The 16,269-nt window shown below is 37.2% G+C and overlaps 1 protein-coding gene across 6 annotated transcripts in view; it reads left to right on the top strand.

Annotated features, from left to right (window-relative positions):
* Positions 1-10,821: 10,821 nt before the first annotated feature.
* Positions 10,822-16,269, top strand: part of Tenm2 (teneurin transmembrane protein 2) — an 892,009-nt gene continuing 886,561 nt past the window's right edge. For all 6 annotated transcript variants that reach the window (XM_071612002.1, XM_071612001.1, XM_027938624.2 and 3 more), the window contains exon 1: positions 10,822-11,047. In XM_071612002.1, the coding sequence (XP_071468103.1) occupies positions 10,822-11,047 (226 nt within the window). The remainder of the gene's footprint in view (positions 11,048-16,269) is intronic.

Below are 16,269 nucleotides of genomic sequence, written 5' to 3'. Positions count from 1 at the left end.
ATATGTGATACCAGCTCAAATTAGGAAACAAGAATATTTGATGCATGTGCACTGACTTTCCCTACTTCCTTCTAGACAAACTTCTGCAAGGATTTATTATAATTCATGAATGGAGAAGAAAGGTGCTCACATTGCTCTGCATTCAGAATTAACAGATCGCCACTGCACATGGACGTCGGGAGGTAGCTGACTCTCCCGGTGCCACACTTCCCAAAAGTCTGTCTGTCATCAGTTTACAAGATGCAAATATTCAAGTATGATGAAACGGTGCCCACAGTGTAATCAAAGACCAATGTGGAGGGCGAGGGAAGCTTAAACAGCCACCTGCAGTATTCCCTGTGACAGAGAAAGAGCGGCTGCCTGTTGGAGGCCCCCACAACCCACCCATGTATCCTTCTTGAGTACATCTGCAGACACACTCACATATCTCCACTGGGCTGTCAGTGATTAACAAGTCAACCCCCTTAAGTAGTAGGATATTCTGAAAAGTTAATAGTGAACAGTGTTACAGCTCATAGGATTAGTTAATTAGACAAAGGCTCGCAGGCAAGATCTCTGTAGTCTTTTCTGCGAAAGTGATGGAACCCACTTAGGCAACTGATGAAAAAAGCAGTGTGAACCCTCTTCAAGGGAGGAAATGTGGAATGTAACAGAATAAAGCCCCAGCGAAGCAGTACGAGCTGGCAGAGGCCTCGCTGTCCAGTGATTGCCATTTGTCAGTGGCGGAAAAGGTGGAAGCTTGGGGAAAAGATTGATAATTTTGGTTACCATCTTTCCTACTGCTTCAAGGCAATTTTAATTACTTTTTAGAAGTAGTCTCTAAACTTCATTTCCCCACACGCATTGTTGACCTTAACTTTCAAGGACGGCCGTGCTGAGAGGGCTTACCCATGGTAGGCAATAAATGCATTTATTAAAGGATTCCTATCCAACCAGCAAAGGAGAAAGACTAATATTCTATTATTTCAAAATTATCTTTAAAAATGAAAAGATTGCCTTATAAAAACTAAGCAGATGTTGGCAAATGCTGTTTCTTGCATTGTAACTGTTTTGTGTGTGTGTGTGTGTGTGTGTGTGTGTGAACTTTTCAGTGTCCACAACATTTTATTTTTTATACTAGAAGCCACACACAAAAGAAAATATTGGCCAACCAGGGGATTCCAATAAATAGGACAGACTGACTAGACATCAAAGAAGTGATAAAATAATGGTAATATTTTTTTAAAGTGGAGCATGTATACCCAATGTTCACATTTTTAATATTTATAATTTTAATTGTGATAAATAAATAAAATTAATTTATAAAATATAAAATTTATAAATAAAATTAATTTTATTTAATTGTGATAATTAAATTAACAGATAATTACAATGTTTATAATATTAATTGTGGATTATCTTCCATAGTGCATATTTTCATGATGGATTTGGGGACTAGGTATGTTGTGTTGGACGATATTTTTTAAAGAAATTTTTTAACTTTGCTGTAATTGTAGAATCATTTATAGTCAGAACACATAAGGCAGAGCCATGCCATGTGCCTTCTGATCAATTTCCACCAAGAGAAACATCTTGCAAACTGTAGTGACCATATCTCAACCAGGATGTGTATGGGTATGGCCCAAATCCACCCTACCCCTATCACCCCAGAAGCCTGATTAGAGCCATGCTGATTTTACCTCACACTCTCATACCTTCCTAAACCAGCAGCCACCAATCTGGTGTCCGCTCCTGTCATTTTTTAAGAATGCTGTGTAAAGTGGAGCCAAATATCAGTACATAACCTTTTCTTCCTGTTTCTGTGTGTGTCCATAGTGCATTCTTTTATTGCTGGGCAGGGTTTCAAGGCATGGGGCCGCCACAGCTTGCTTACCGAGTCACCTAATGAAGGACATCTGTGCAGTGTCCAGTTCTGGGTTGTTATGAATGAACATTCTGCTATAAAGACTCCTCTAAGGTCTTGGTGTGAACAGACATTTTCATTTCACTTTTGCTTACATAAATGCCCAGGAGAGTAGTCTCTGGGTTTTAGAGCAGTGACACATTTAGTGTTTTAAGAAATCCCTCAGCTGTTTTTCAGAGTGGCTGTTCCATTTCACATTTGGGCCTGCAAAGTGTGAGTGATGGCTTTGCCCCATCCTTGCTAGCACTTAGTGTTGTCCCTTTCTTGTTTGCTTATCCATTCTGAGAGGTCTGTAGTAACATCTCATCATAGTATTAATTAGCTTTTCTCTTGTGGCTCTGATGGATGTGTTTTCATGTGCTTATTTGCACTTAAATGTCCTATTTGTGGAATGTCACCTCGTGTCCTTTGCCAATTTTCTAATGGGATTGTTTGTGTTTTATTTTTACAGTTGGGTTTTGAGAGATATTTGCATGTTCTCGATGTTTGTCCTTTATCAAATATGTGGCTTACACATATGCTCTCTCAGCCTGTAGAATGTCTTTTCATCCTATTAACAGGGTCTTTTGGAGAGCAAAATTTTTGATTTGGAAGAGATTCAATCTATTAATTTTTTCTTTTATGCATTAAGCATTTGGTATCAAGTCTAGAATATTTCCCTCTTTTCCTAAAAATTTTGTATTGTTTGTTTTATTTCTAAGTCACTAATCCATCCAGTTTGGATTTTTAAAATATAAAGTGGAAAACTAAATCCATTATCTTGTGGCTTCTAGATGTCTGGTTGCTCAGGCACCCTTTGTTGAAAATGCTATCCTCAATGAATTACTTCTGCTCTTGTATTAAAAGTCAGTTGAGCTTATTAGCATGTGTCTTACTGGGTGTTCTTTATTCTATTACTTTAGTTTATGTGTCTATCCCTCTGTCAATCCCATAGTATTGAGTACTGTAGCTTTATAAGTCTTAAAACTCCTTCTTTTTTGTTTTAGCTATTCTAGTTTTTCTGGCTTTCTGTATAAATTTTAAATAAAATCATTTCAAAGTCTTAGAAAGCTTTTTCTTTTTAAGATAGAAATTTCATTCAATCTACTTATCAGTTTAGGAGAATTGGTATTTAAACTGCTGCATCTTCCAATCTATCATGATACTTCCATTTATTTTGATCTTCTTTAATTTTTTTCATCAGTGTGGCATAAATTCAGCAAATAATTTCTGTACATATTTTGCTAGATTTATGTCTAATGTTTCATCTTTGGAGAGACTGTAAGTAAAATTATATTCTCATGTCCAGTTCCCATGTGTTCATTGCTAGTATATTAAGATGCAATTGTTTTTTGCATGTTTATTTTCTATGACTTTGGCAAACTCACACTAGTTTTAGAGGTTTTGTTATAGATTCCTTGAGGTTCTGTGCTGACCTAATCATGTTGTTTGTAAGTGGGATGTTTTCTCTCTTTCTGATATGTAGGTTTTTTACTTCTTGAATTATTGCATTCTAGAAATCCCACCACCATGTTGGATAGGACTGGTGAGAGCAGATGTCCTCGTCTTGACTCCATTCTTAGAGAGAAGCATTTTTTCCTCCATTCATTAGAATGTCAACTTTAAGTTTTTTGTTGATGCTCTTTATCAAGTTGAGGAAATTTCCTCTTATTTTTCTGATAGTTTTTTTTTTTTTTATCATGAATGCATGTGAATTTTTGCCAAATATCTTCTCTGCCTTGATTGATACTATCCTGTGATTAGAATTTATTATCCTGTTAATATGATGGTTTATATTCCTTGGTCTTTAAATACTGAGCTAGGCTTGTATCTACAGAACATCTCTCTTTTGGTCACAGTGCATGCTTTTTTTCATGTATAACTGGATTCTTTGTTTGCTAATGCAAGGATTTGTGCACCATTATTCATGAGAGAGATTCATCTTTAGTTTTCTTTTTTGCCTTCTTTCCTTCCTTTCTCTACCTTTCTCAAGTTTTAGAATTAGAGTTGTAGTAACTTCAACAAATGAATTGAAAATCACTTCCTCCTTTTCAATTTTCTGCAAGAGATGCTGGAAATTGATGTTAATTCTTTCTTAAACATTTGGTAGAATTTTCCGGTGAGACCATCTGGGCCTGTTTATTTTTGTCTGGGTAGTATAATTACAAATTAGATATCATTAATAGCTATAAGGTTATTCATGTGATCTATTTTGCTTTGGGTGAATTGTTATAATTAGGATTTTTTTTTGAGAATTATTCTGTTTCATCTTAGTTTTTCAAAGTTATATGCGTAGATCTGTTGGTAGTTGTCTCTGGTTATCCTTCTCATGTTGTCAGAATCTGTAGCAATATCCCTGCTTTGTAGCTGATATTGGTAATTTGTTTCTTCTATTCTTTGTCAATCTTGCTAGAGGTTTGTCACTTTTATTGATCTGTACAAAGAAACAACTTTGTTCATTGCTTCTCTCTATTGTTTCTCTGTTTTTACTTTCATTGATTTTGGCTCTTTATGATTTTTTTCTTTTTTTTTTTTTTTTTGCTTTGGGTATATCGTTGTCTTATTACTTTTTTCCTGGTTCTTAAAACAAGAGCTTGGATTACTTATTGGAGACTTTTCCCATTTTCAAATTCTATGAAATTCTCTCTCATCACTGACTGGACTTCTCCCCACAATTTTGATGTGTTGTATTTTCATTAACTTTAGTGCATATGTTGATTCCCCTTTAGACTATTTCCTTCACCCAGGGATTGCTTAGAAAAGTGTTTTTTTAGTTTTAAGCATCTGGAGATTTTCTCTTTATCTGTTACTGATCCTATTTCAATTACTTTATTATCAGAGAACAGACTTTGTGTGATGTCAGTCAAGTTGAAATTTTTTAGGGTTTATTATTATTATTTTTTATGATCCAGGATATGATCTACCTTGATACATCCTATGAGCACTTTAGAAGTAGGTGTAACCTGTGTTGTTGGGAGTGAAGTTCTATAACGTTGCTTAGACCCTATTGAATGTTTATGGTATTGGATCTGATATATCCTTGCTGATTTTCCATCTAGTTATTCCATTAATCTGGGGGACTCAGAAGTTGAAACCTCCAGCTATGGTTGTGATTTTGATTACCTTTCCTTTTAGTTCTGCTGCATGTTGTTTTCAGGTATTTTGTAGCTCTGTCTTTTGAATGCGTACATATTTAGAATTGTCATGTCTTCTTATAGAATTGACCCCTGTGTGACTATAGAATGCCCCTGTCTGTCTTTAGTAATTGTCTTTCCTATGCAGTCCACTTTAATAATAATAATACAGTCACTCTTACTTTGTTGGATCAATATTTGAATTATATATTTTCCTTAATTTTACTATATTTTTATATATTTAAACAGTTGAGATTTAATTCTCACCTATAACCCATTCTTAATTTACCTTTCAAACATGTTATATTGTTATATTTAAAATGACTTTCTAATTGATAATAGTCAGATCATGAGTCTTAGTTCACCTTATTGATCTCTGTATTTTAATTAGTATACTGAGAACATTTACATTTAGTGTAATTATTGCTATTTTAGGACTTATGTCTTCCATTTTACTTTTTGGTTATTCTCTATTTTTGTTCTTTAAGTCCTTTTCTCACCTGTTTCTTGTAGATTATTGCACATTTTTAGAACTCTATTTTGACACCTATGGTGATTTTGAGTACACCTCTTTGTGTAGTTTTTATAGCAATTACATTGTACATTTATATCTTATCACAGCCTACTGCTTTCATCATTTTATCAACTGGACTGAAGTATGGAAACCTTAGTTCTCTTTATGTTCTTTTACCAGAACCCATTTATAAAAATTTCTTAATCATATTCTCTACATATAATTGTAATCAGATCAGATAGTTACAATTTTTCTTCCTCTATCAGAAATAATTTTGACAACTCAGAAGGAGAAAGTTTATTACATTTTCCCATAATTTTGACTTACCTGTTCCTTTCTTCCTTTCTAATGTTTTAAGATTCCTTCTTTTATTTTGATCTTTCTGTTTAGGGTACTATTTGGACAGTTTATAAAATAGGTTTTCTGGTGACAACTTCTTATAGTTTTCCCTACCTGAAGTATTCTTGATGTTTTTCTTCATTCCAAAAAAAATATTTTCCCTGGATATAGAATTCTATATTGAAGGTTCTTCAATTTTAGCACTTGAAGAATATATTTTGGCTTCCGTGGTTTCTGATGAGAAAACGGTTTCATTTAAAATGTTTTTCTATATAGGTAAATAGTAACTTTTTCACAGTTTTAAAAAAAAATTTTAATGTCCCTTTAATTTTTAGAAGTTTAACTCTGATTTTTTTGTATGGATGCATTGGGTTTATGCAGTTTGGGATTCACTCAGCTTTTTGAATATGTACTGGTATGACTTTTACAAATTTAAGATGTAATCAGCTACTATTTTAGCATATTTTCAGCCTTCTTTCTCTTCTTGGGACTCAGATGAAATAAATATTAAATGTTTTGTTGTCTCCTTAAAGGTTCCAATGTTTTCTTCTTTCTTCTTCTTACATTTTAGGTTTTCATTTTTCTTTCCATTATATTTATTGGGTAGTCTTTATGGCTATTTTTTAGTTTTCCTCATTCTTTTCTCTGTTTTTTGTTTTAGTTATTGAATGATTCCATTCTAAAAATTCTGTTTGGGGTTTCTTTGTGTCTTCTATTTGTATAATGAGCATCTCTATTTTATGAGGATTTTTACTTGTTCAAAATTTTTTCCAAGTGTGTTCTTGATTGGTGGTTGAAGTAGTTTCATGATGGCTGTTTTAACATATGTAAGGTCATGCTAACATCTTAGTGTTTACATATATGAATTGCCTTTCTTCATTCAGTTTAAATATTCCTGATTCTTTGTATAACAGTGGTTTTTGATTGAAACGTGTACATTTGGGCTATATCATATTATGCAACTCCACATCTCATTTAAACTTTCCAATTTACCTGGTTTCTTCTGGCAGTGCTCTGTGGAGGGAAGGGGGACCCTTTCTTGTTACTGCCAGGTTCCCTGCTCAGCCTTTGTCAACCCCTGAAGTCAAGAAGCTCCCTTTCAGGTGCTCATTGGGAGCGGGGATTATAGGGATGGAAATTTGGTTTTTCCACTGGAACTGCACTGATGCCTCCCGGGTGTTAGGGATAGGAAGCCTTGGTACTGCTCCTACTCGGCATCCCACCTCCACTTGGTTCCACAAGGGGCAGTGGGAATCTAACACTGGGGGACATGAAAGTCCTAACTCTTCACTAGACCTCCTCCTGTGTCACTTTGTTAGGGCCCTCTGGAAGTGGATGGCCAGGTTCCCTGTGGCAAGGGAAGCTTCATTGTCTCCTGGAAGTGGTGAAAATCTTGGCTCTCTTCTTGGCCTTGTCTGAAACCTTTCTTATTGAGGTTGAAGTCCCTAAATGCAACCTCATTAGCATGGAAGTGTGGGCTTCCCACTTGGCCTTGGCTGATGAAGGTAAAGATGGAGACAGCATTTTTTTTCCATATTGTTTGACTGAGAGGCATGGTTGATACGTAGATGCTTCCCTTCTTATCAGGAAGACCTCATTATAGGCCTTTGGCAAGAAGAGGCTAGATTTTGTTGAGCTGTGTGTTGTCTGTGCCTATTGATGTCTCTGGATTGTCAACTCCTTCAGCTCCAAGTCCCTGCTATTTAAAGCAATAGAAATCTCCAGGGAACTCACCACATCATTATTCCTTTCATCTTCAGGTTCCTAGTTGGTCTGCCTCTTCTTTTCACTTTAAAGACTCTTCTTATTTTTATTTCATATAGAATGTCCAGGATTTTTAGCTGGATGCTATGGGGAAAAGATGAAAAATTATATCTACTCCATCATTTTGGAAACATAAATTTTTATGTTGCCTATATTTAAAGGTTAGGTAGGACTCTAGATTATAATATAAATTCTCCTCTTTTGTATTTTTTAATAGTGATAATTAATTTTTAAATAACAGGCAGGCATAATATAAAATGTCTGTTTGCCAACAGGCTATGAACTCTGCTTAGTTCCTTAAGAGATTAGGTTTCCCTGTCAATTTTTACCTCATTATATATAAATTTCCATCACTTATCCAGAGGTGACGGTTCTGACAAACTTAGCCAACATGAACAGAGCCAAGAAAGAGGACTTTATCAGGGAAAATTTCTGGGCAACTAACGTAGATGTCAAAATGTCCAAATACCAAAGTTCTTGTACTTTATTAATAGATAATAAGCCTTTAGGCTCCTACCCTGAGCATCCCTGAGCATGGTTTTAAAAAATAAAATAAGAGCATGTGCACATATACACACAGAGGTAGAAATTCAGCTTGTTATGCCAAGCACATGCAAATTAGAGGAGATAGTTTTTCAAGAGTCAGGAACATAGACAATATTTAAAAGTAAAAACTTAACAGCAAAGCAAGAGAGAAGCAAATTAAAAATCAACTTATAACACACAACACTTAAAGAAACAACTGTGGCTCTTCAGTATTGGTGTGAACAATCTTATGGTCTTTCAGAGAGGCTGAGGGGCTTCTTTTCTCAGTGCCTAGTTTATGTGCTAAGATTTATTATTTATTGTGAGTGGGAAACTTACGGTCTTCTCCCTCTGTCTTTTTAAGTCTATACTTACTTAGCTAAGAAAAAATTAACATAGAGAAAAAAATAACTTTTTAGCCTCTCTGATGTTTTAAAGCATATTACAAATTAGCTACAATACATTTTAATTTTTATTATTCCTGTTTCCATCATTTGAGAAACCAAGTTAGAAAGGCCAGAAGTAATTATGACAAGGGCGTTGTCTAGTTTGTGGTCATGGTAAGATGAGCCTCCTATTAGGTTCTCAATGGCCACACTTGCAAATAGCCTGTGATATGGATTCCAAAATATTGAAATCATTTGATCAGAAGTAAGGACAAGGAATTTTGGCATCTAGAATCTAGAAATTGCAATAATATTAGGACACTTGAATTTATTACTAGGCCATGAAAACTTCTATCCCAGTGCTATTTATGTCTTCTAAGGAAATCCTAAGTTCTTGGTTGGTGACTTTTTAAAAAATATTTCTTTTTTTATTTGTTTTAATTAGTTACACATGACAGTACAATGATTTTGACATATCATACATTTGAATCAGATGGGGTATAATTTCTCATTTTTCTGAGTGTATAGATTGCAAATCACATTGGTTATACAGTCACGTATATACATACAGCAATAATAATGTTTATTTTATTCTGCTGTCCTGACTCTTAAAGGTATTTCTCAACTTGCTGACTCAGGAACTCTAGAATTTAGGAAACTGCTTTTTTTTTTTTCCTGAGTGATCACAGTAGCAAAATAACTGTGGTCGGTGTTCATAGCAGGTGTACCTTTCTGTTGCCAATTGTCAAAAATATTTTCTCAGAATTTCAGGTAGCAATTGAAAAAGTGTATTAATAGTGTAGATTAGGAGTGTGCTGAAGATCCAGAAGGTCCTTTGGTGTCAAGAGACAACAGAGCAGCAACTTTGCTTTTGCTGCCTCTGGGTCAAAGCTGTCCACATCGATGCTCACACCGGCTAGCACTTTGGTATACAGGGACCTTCGGTTACAGAGTGGTAAATAGCCAAGGAAGGGTGGGGGGGCGGTGATGGTGGTTCAGAACTCCAGATCTGGTCCCCAAGTATTTCCTGACATATTGAGGAGGCAGTGAGCAACAGTAGCCTAGAGAAAAATCATTACCCTGGCTCTGGGTTGTATTTTCCATTTTAATTAAAATTTGTATTTGTCCATTCTGTCCAGGCCCTGGCCCCATGGTCCATGCTATTTTGCATGGCAAATGAAATCAATAAGAGCCTATCATTTGGAACTTGGAGGCGCCTAGGCATTTTTGCCGTTATTTGCTGAGCAGAAGGCTAGTGTTTTCTGAGTGGTGTTTGGCATACACTCTCAGGATGAGGGTGGCATATGACAGGCTGAGGCTCTCTCTGGTTGCCAAAGCATGTGTTAGAGAGGTTCCTCCCCATCAGCTTACCTATTGTATTCTGGTCCTCCTCATTTTCCCTTTTCTGCACTGGGTGTACTAGCAGTGATGGGCATCCTCTGGGTTTTAGCTAATGGCCAAGTGAGTGATTCATCACCAAGGTCTCTAGTTCACCTGTGGCTAGGAAGAAGTGACCAGGTGAATCCAGATGTAGATTTGCAAAGGAATGAAAACTGGCTGGGAGTTTGCTGATGGCTCAATAAATAAATAAGAGGAAGCCTGTTTGCATGTCTACAGTGCCTTTTATTATTGTTCTCCAGATCCACCTAGGCAATTTTATATTAGTCAAATGGCTTGGTACCATTGCAGAGCATCAATAGCAGACTTATGCTTCATGCTCAATTTGCTGATATACTTGTTGTTTTCATTTTTTTCTTCCTTCCTTTCTTTCTTTTTTCTTTTCCCCTTCCCTCCTTTTCTTTATTTCTCTCTTTCATTCTTTTTTTATATTTGCTTTCTTCCTGAGCTTTCTGTAGCATAAAATAGAGGTAGGGAGAATGTCATTAAAGAAGGACAAAATCAATTTCATTTTGAACTGCTTGGTAACAAGATCTTGCATTAGAGTGACAGAATTATCATGTCATTTGTACACATATAGAAAAACAAAAGATGAGCTTCTTGCTATTACTTTTCCCTCCCAATATATTAAATTAAATATCAAGAAAATTAATTTACTGTGTATCAAGTTCTTGTATTTATACTGACTGTTAGACATTGAGCTTTTGCAAGAGTTAGTGTGGAGCTCACCAAGCTTGCCTAAGCAAACTTGAGTCAGACAGAAGGCACCATTTCTTGTAGTCACAGTCTTGGGTTTTTCCTTTGATATTTTTAGGTGGGAAAGTCAAAGGTGCCAAGACTCAGGCCTGACTTTGCTGAAAGCATCAGTGTTCTGGAATAATGGATGTAAAGGACCGGCGACACCGCTCTCTGACCAGAGGACGGTGTGGCAAAGAGTGCCGCTACACGAGCTCCTCCCTGGACAGCGAGGACTGCCGTGTGCCCACACAGAAGTCCTACAGCTCCAGTGAGACTCTAAAGGCCTATGACCACGACAGCAGGATGCACTATGGAAACAGAGTCACCGACCTCGTTCACCGGGAGTCCGATGAGTTTCCTAGACAAGGTAGGTAGCGCTGCCCCGCTGATGGGCTCCAAGCCTTCTCAATCCTTGACTTGGCCTGTAGCAGGCAGATGACTGAGGCTGATGGAAATGGGGAAAGGCACGCTGGCAAGCAAATTGCCCATGAGGGCTTAGTTTAGTAGGATAGTTCCTTTTCCCATGCCCAACTCCCATGGAAACTAAGAGATGCATCCTTGGTCCTGCACACTTGATTCCTTATCAATTCAATGGTTGCTTTTAGAGACCTGTTATGGTAGGTTTTGACAGATGTCACATACAGCAGGTCCTTGGCTACATAAAAGACACTCCTGAGATGATACTGAATCTCTGCCTGAGGAATATGAGCTGATCCATGTTGTTTAGACTCTCTTCTTGGAATCCCACTTGCAAGCCTCCAAGAGCTCATGTTGCTACTGCTTCATGAATTGGAATGAATTGGCCTTTTCAATTAGATTCTCTTTGAATAAATGCTGTGTGTCAGTTAAAAGACATCTGAACACATTTTGTGTAATAGCATATAATTTCTTGCCCCACCAAAGAATGGTGTTAACTATGAGTTATACAGTTTACTTTTATATTTCAGAGCACAGGTGGCACATATATGTTATTACCTGTTTCCCATGATATAATTTTTTCCCTTTTGCTTTCACCAAACATTAATTGTATTATAATACTTTGATTACTTTTGTATGAATATTGATCTTCCAGGTGCTAATAATTAGCTTTTCCTTGGTGTCATTATCCATGAAGAATTCTGTTATCACTTGTCCAGGGTCATGCAAATGTATTGGCATGCAGACTGAAGCAGTGCAGGGCCGGAGGCAGAGTGGTGAAGTCCACTTACTGCTCCATGTCTTTCACTTTGAGTACCAGCTTCACCTTGGTGCAGTTCACATAATTAACCCTGCAAAATTACAAGTAAATCCTCAAACCGCAGGGAATGCATGGGGTAGGGTCAGGCTGCCTGCACCACAAGTTTAGGCTCTGTTCTGTTGAGTTATTACATCATTCATTTTATACCTTTGAGTTTTTAAAATTTCCTGTTCTGCATCCTTGACAATCAATTTGTTTGATTCCTAATGAGATGTCTTGGCTCAGAACCACATTCCTGGCTTCTTAGCTTCCTTAAGTTCTTAAATTACTTTTGCTTTTCTTTATTCTATAGAAAATATACATATGCATGTTATTAATTAGCATTATGCCCAAGATTTATAAATCTAGAGTCCAGATATTGTTCCAAAAACATGTTGTCATATCCTCCCATTTTATCTTGCCTCCCGCTTTTAAATGTAACAGAATATTTTTAAAAAATCAACAGAGAAACAGTGAAATTATGTTTTTGTTGCCATTGTGTGTCCTTCAGGGAACAATTTTCATTTAATCTTTACTCTGATTTTCTGAGTACCAGAGTCTTCATGAAAATGAAACACATACTGATCCCTCTCCACTAGAAAAGAGGGACAGAATCTGCTTGAAAATTGCTCTGGATCAAATGTGTTTGATCTGCAAGACACTCCAACATGTGCTTTACTTCATTAAGTACTCACCTGACCCCAGGTAGTAGGTAGTGGGAATTGGTGGGGGAAAAAATGAAGAATCCAAGCTTAATTAATGAGCAGAGTGCTTACATTTCCAATATGCAGAAATTAGGACACCTGTCAGCTCTTTCCAAGAGCATCACTGAGAGGAGACTCTGGTATTTTGAAAGGTGATGTGTGCCCAACGTGGAGAAAAGCTTTTCATCTTCTGCTGGAGCGTCTGTGTTGTTTGTGGTGTTGCTGCCTGTATTTTGTTTCTGTCCTGAAATATATACTCTTCCTCCTAGGCCTCATTAAAGGTGCATTCTGACTTCTGGATCAATGAGCTGTAGATTCCAGATTATTGTTGAATGGCGGATGGGCCCATCATCTTTCCCCTTATTAATATATACTCCAAACAAAACCAAGTGCTGGGATTTTATTTTCCAATCTACCTTTATTCTTCCTATTTAATCTTATTCTCCTCCATTGATAATAATGGAGGCTGCTTGGCCATATCAAACTCATAGCTTTGCAATTAACAATTCACACATGCCGCGTGTTGTTATTGAGCCCATATTTGTTTGTGTAATGTGTTTGCATGAATTAAAAACTGTGCAGTCCAAAAGTAGAAATGAAAAGGCATCGGAAAGTATTTGCATATGCAAGTGCAATTCCTTCTGAAGACATCTATGAATTTATGCATGAAAATGTAGTCAGAGTCTGAGTGGATCTACTTTGATGGGCTCTAAAATTGAACTCTGCAGGAAGTAAATAAGCACATATTTAAGGAGGGGAGGAACAGGAGATACAATCTGGCAAACAGCACATGTAACTTGAAACTGAGCCACTACACAGAGGGTTAAAATAAATTTTACACTCAGTAATAACAATAATTTTTTAAATGTCATGCATTTCCCATTTTATTTTCTTATTCATGAAATCAAAGAGCAGGATCATCTCAGCACTTATTAGCCTGGAGTTACATTAGCAAGGATCATAGCAGGATCATCTCCTGCAGTATTCTTATTTAAAACCCAAGACACTGATCATAAAACAAACACGCTTCTCACATACAAGCAAGTTTGGCAAACACAGTTGGCTGGCTCTCCAAATGCTCAGAGTGGAAAAGAATTGCCAACCTGTAAAAGTGATGTGGGGTCCAGAGTCTGACCTTGTCCAGCTCCCCAGAGGCCTGCTGAGGTATCTAACCAGAAAGCTGCTGCAACCCAGCAGGAGGAAGGGGGCAGGGGCTCCCAGGAGGAGCTCACCTAAGCTCCCATCAAATTGTGCCATCTTTGTCTGCTTGCAACACAGAATCTTTCTATGCCTTCTTCTGTGCTGGCCTCTTAGGTAGAGACTATGCAAATTACCTGTCTGGCCTCTGTTATGCTGGATCCTCCTGGTGTGAAGGGAGAGAATCGCTGACCTTAGGTCTGTGGCCGCTGGAGTAATTAGTAATTAGTAAATGACTAATCCTGCCCTGAATAGTATCCTAGTGGTCCCAGAGTTAATGCGCCTGACAAAAGTGAACAGCAGTCTGATACCTGGTCAGACAGAGCCCCCATCCAACCTGTGAAAAAGATGCCACTTTGAATAATGAAGATAGGCTGAGTTCCCCAGCAGATTGTACAGCTTGTTCTTCTAGACTCTGAAGTAAATGTGTGGAGTGGTGTGTCATACACTGCTTCTTGTGTGGCATAGTTACCTAACATCAGACACGAATTCTGCTTTGGCATATTTGTGTAACTGTGACGCCGATCAGCACTGTGTGCTCCATCTACATGGTTTTTAGTAGCATCAAGCAAGGACAATAAGAATAACAACAGAATCCTAACACTGGTTGAATACTTTCTTAGTGTCAGGTGCCAATCTAAGTGTTTTGCTTGTATGAACTCACAACAATGTCCCGACATAGATGCCATTGTTACTTCCCATTTTTTCCCAATTAGGAGACTGAGATATATATGTATGTGACTGGATAAACCAACCAGGGCCAGAAACATAGGAGGAGGAGTTGAGCGATTTCCTACCTGGAGAGCTTATTTCAAGAGCTGTGTTTTATACCATTGTGCTTGGTCACATGCCAAATAAGAGCGAAAACAAACCAAAAACAAATCAGGACAGCCTCAGTCAAAGGCTTAGGAGGTTCTATGAAGCTCAACTCTCAAGCCTTATAAGGATCACAGCTTTAAATCTCTGTTAGCAATGCAGAAACTGCAGTCACTAACACTGATTGAGCATATCATGTGCAATACAAGCAACCCCCTACACACTGACATCCATTTCCACAGCGGTCCCAGACTCCCTAGACCAGTCCTACTTTCCATCCTCTCCACCGAACACCACTACAAGAAAAAAATTCCTAGGGTAGGAATGAGTGCCAGGCTGTCAGCACTGATTCTCTGTCCCCCTCAGAGTGATCACCTTTTTGCACGACCTCTCAGCCTGGAACACTGACCAAGAAAGATGTTGCTATCTAAATGATATTGCTCAGGTAAGCAGAACCAGTCGGTTTCTGTGCCAGCTGAGGCCCAGTGGGCCAGAGAGTTCAGCCAGGCTTCTCATTCCTCAAAAAGCCCTTCTTTCCAGTTAGTAGTTCAAGTCTCTTGAGAGGGGGCCGAGATTGAATTCTTTCTCTGTACCTCAGACTGTCTGTTTGGGTCAAGGTTGAAGAAAGAATTGGGAGAAGATTGGATTTTTCAAAGTATGCTTGCATCGCTTCTCTCAATCAGTTCTAGCAAAGCAATAAATTTCACCAACTCTCCCTTGCACTTAAAAAAAAATACGTAAACACACACATACATATTTTAGACTCAGTTTAGTTAGGGCACTTCATAAATTAATTCTCGCTCCTAGGACTTTTAAAATAATTTGGATAAAATAAATTTTGCTGTGTGTAATTTGGCATAGCATAAATTTTTAACCCATGTTTTTAATTTTTTTTTTTTTTTAGTTGTAGATGGACGCAATATCTTTATTTATTTATTTTTATATGGTACTGAGGGTTGAACCCAGTGCTTTGCATGTGCTAGGCAAGAACTCTACCACTGGGCCACAACCTCAGCCCTTTAATCCATGTTAATAAATTGAAAACTAGGAGCCACTGGTAATCTGGATAAAATATTGACTATATCAATTCAATTAATGCATGTGGTAATTATAGAAGCATTTTGAAAACCTATAAACATTTCTTTCTATCACCATCTTAAAAATAGTTACATTTTTCCTATCCCCGGATCATGGTTATAATGATTCTATTTTGAAAACTCCAGTACTTTGATTTACCTACAAAGAACAACTTTTAGGTTTTAGTGAAGTTGAAGACACTGGTTAATATTTGGAAGGGTAAAATGTATCTTGAGAAGATTGCCTTCAATTTATTTTCTTTACCTCATGAAAGGACTTCTTTTCATCTTTGGTGGTCTTGTTGTTAAAAAAAAAAAAAAGAAAAGAAAAGAAAAATCTTTAGAAAAGGAGAATCTGTAACCTTTCCATGTTCTCTGATCTGTAATCTTCTTGCTGACTAACTTAAATCCTTATTCCCTCATCTAGGAGGCATATGGTAGTAGAGTTAAAAATGAAGAACCCAAAGTTAAACTGCTGTGAGCTCTCAGGGTGACCTGGACCAAGTTAGAACATTGCCTAACTTTTATTTTTGTTCCCATCTCCTATGGTCATTGGGTTCACTTCCTTCCATAATGTTTT

Source organism: Marmota flaviventris, chromosome 5 (genome assembly GCF_047511675.1).
Source record: "Marmota flaviventris isolate mMarFla1 chromosome 5, mMarFla1.hap1, whole genome shotgun sequence".
NCBI classification, from domain to species: domain Eukaryota; kingdom Metazoa; phylum Chordata; class Mammalia; order Rodentia; family Sciuridae; genus Marmota; species Marmota flaviventris.
Note: the sequence above shows the minus strand (reverse complement) of the source record. Positions and strands in the feature narration are given on the sequence as shown.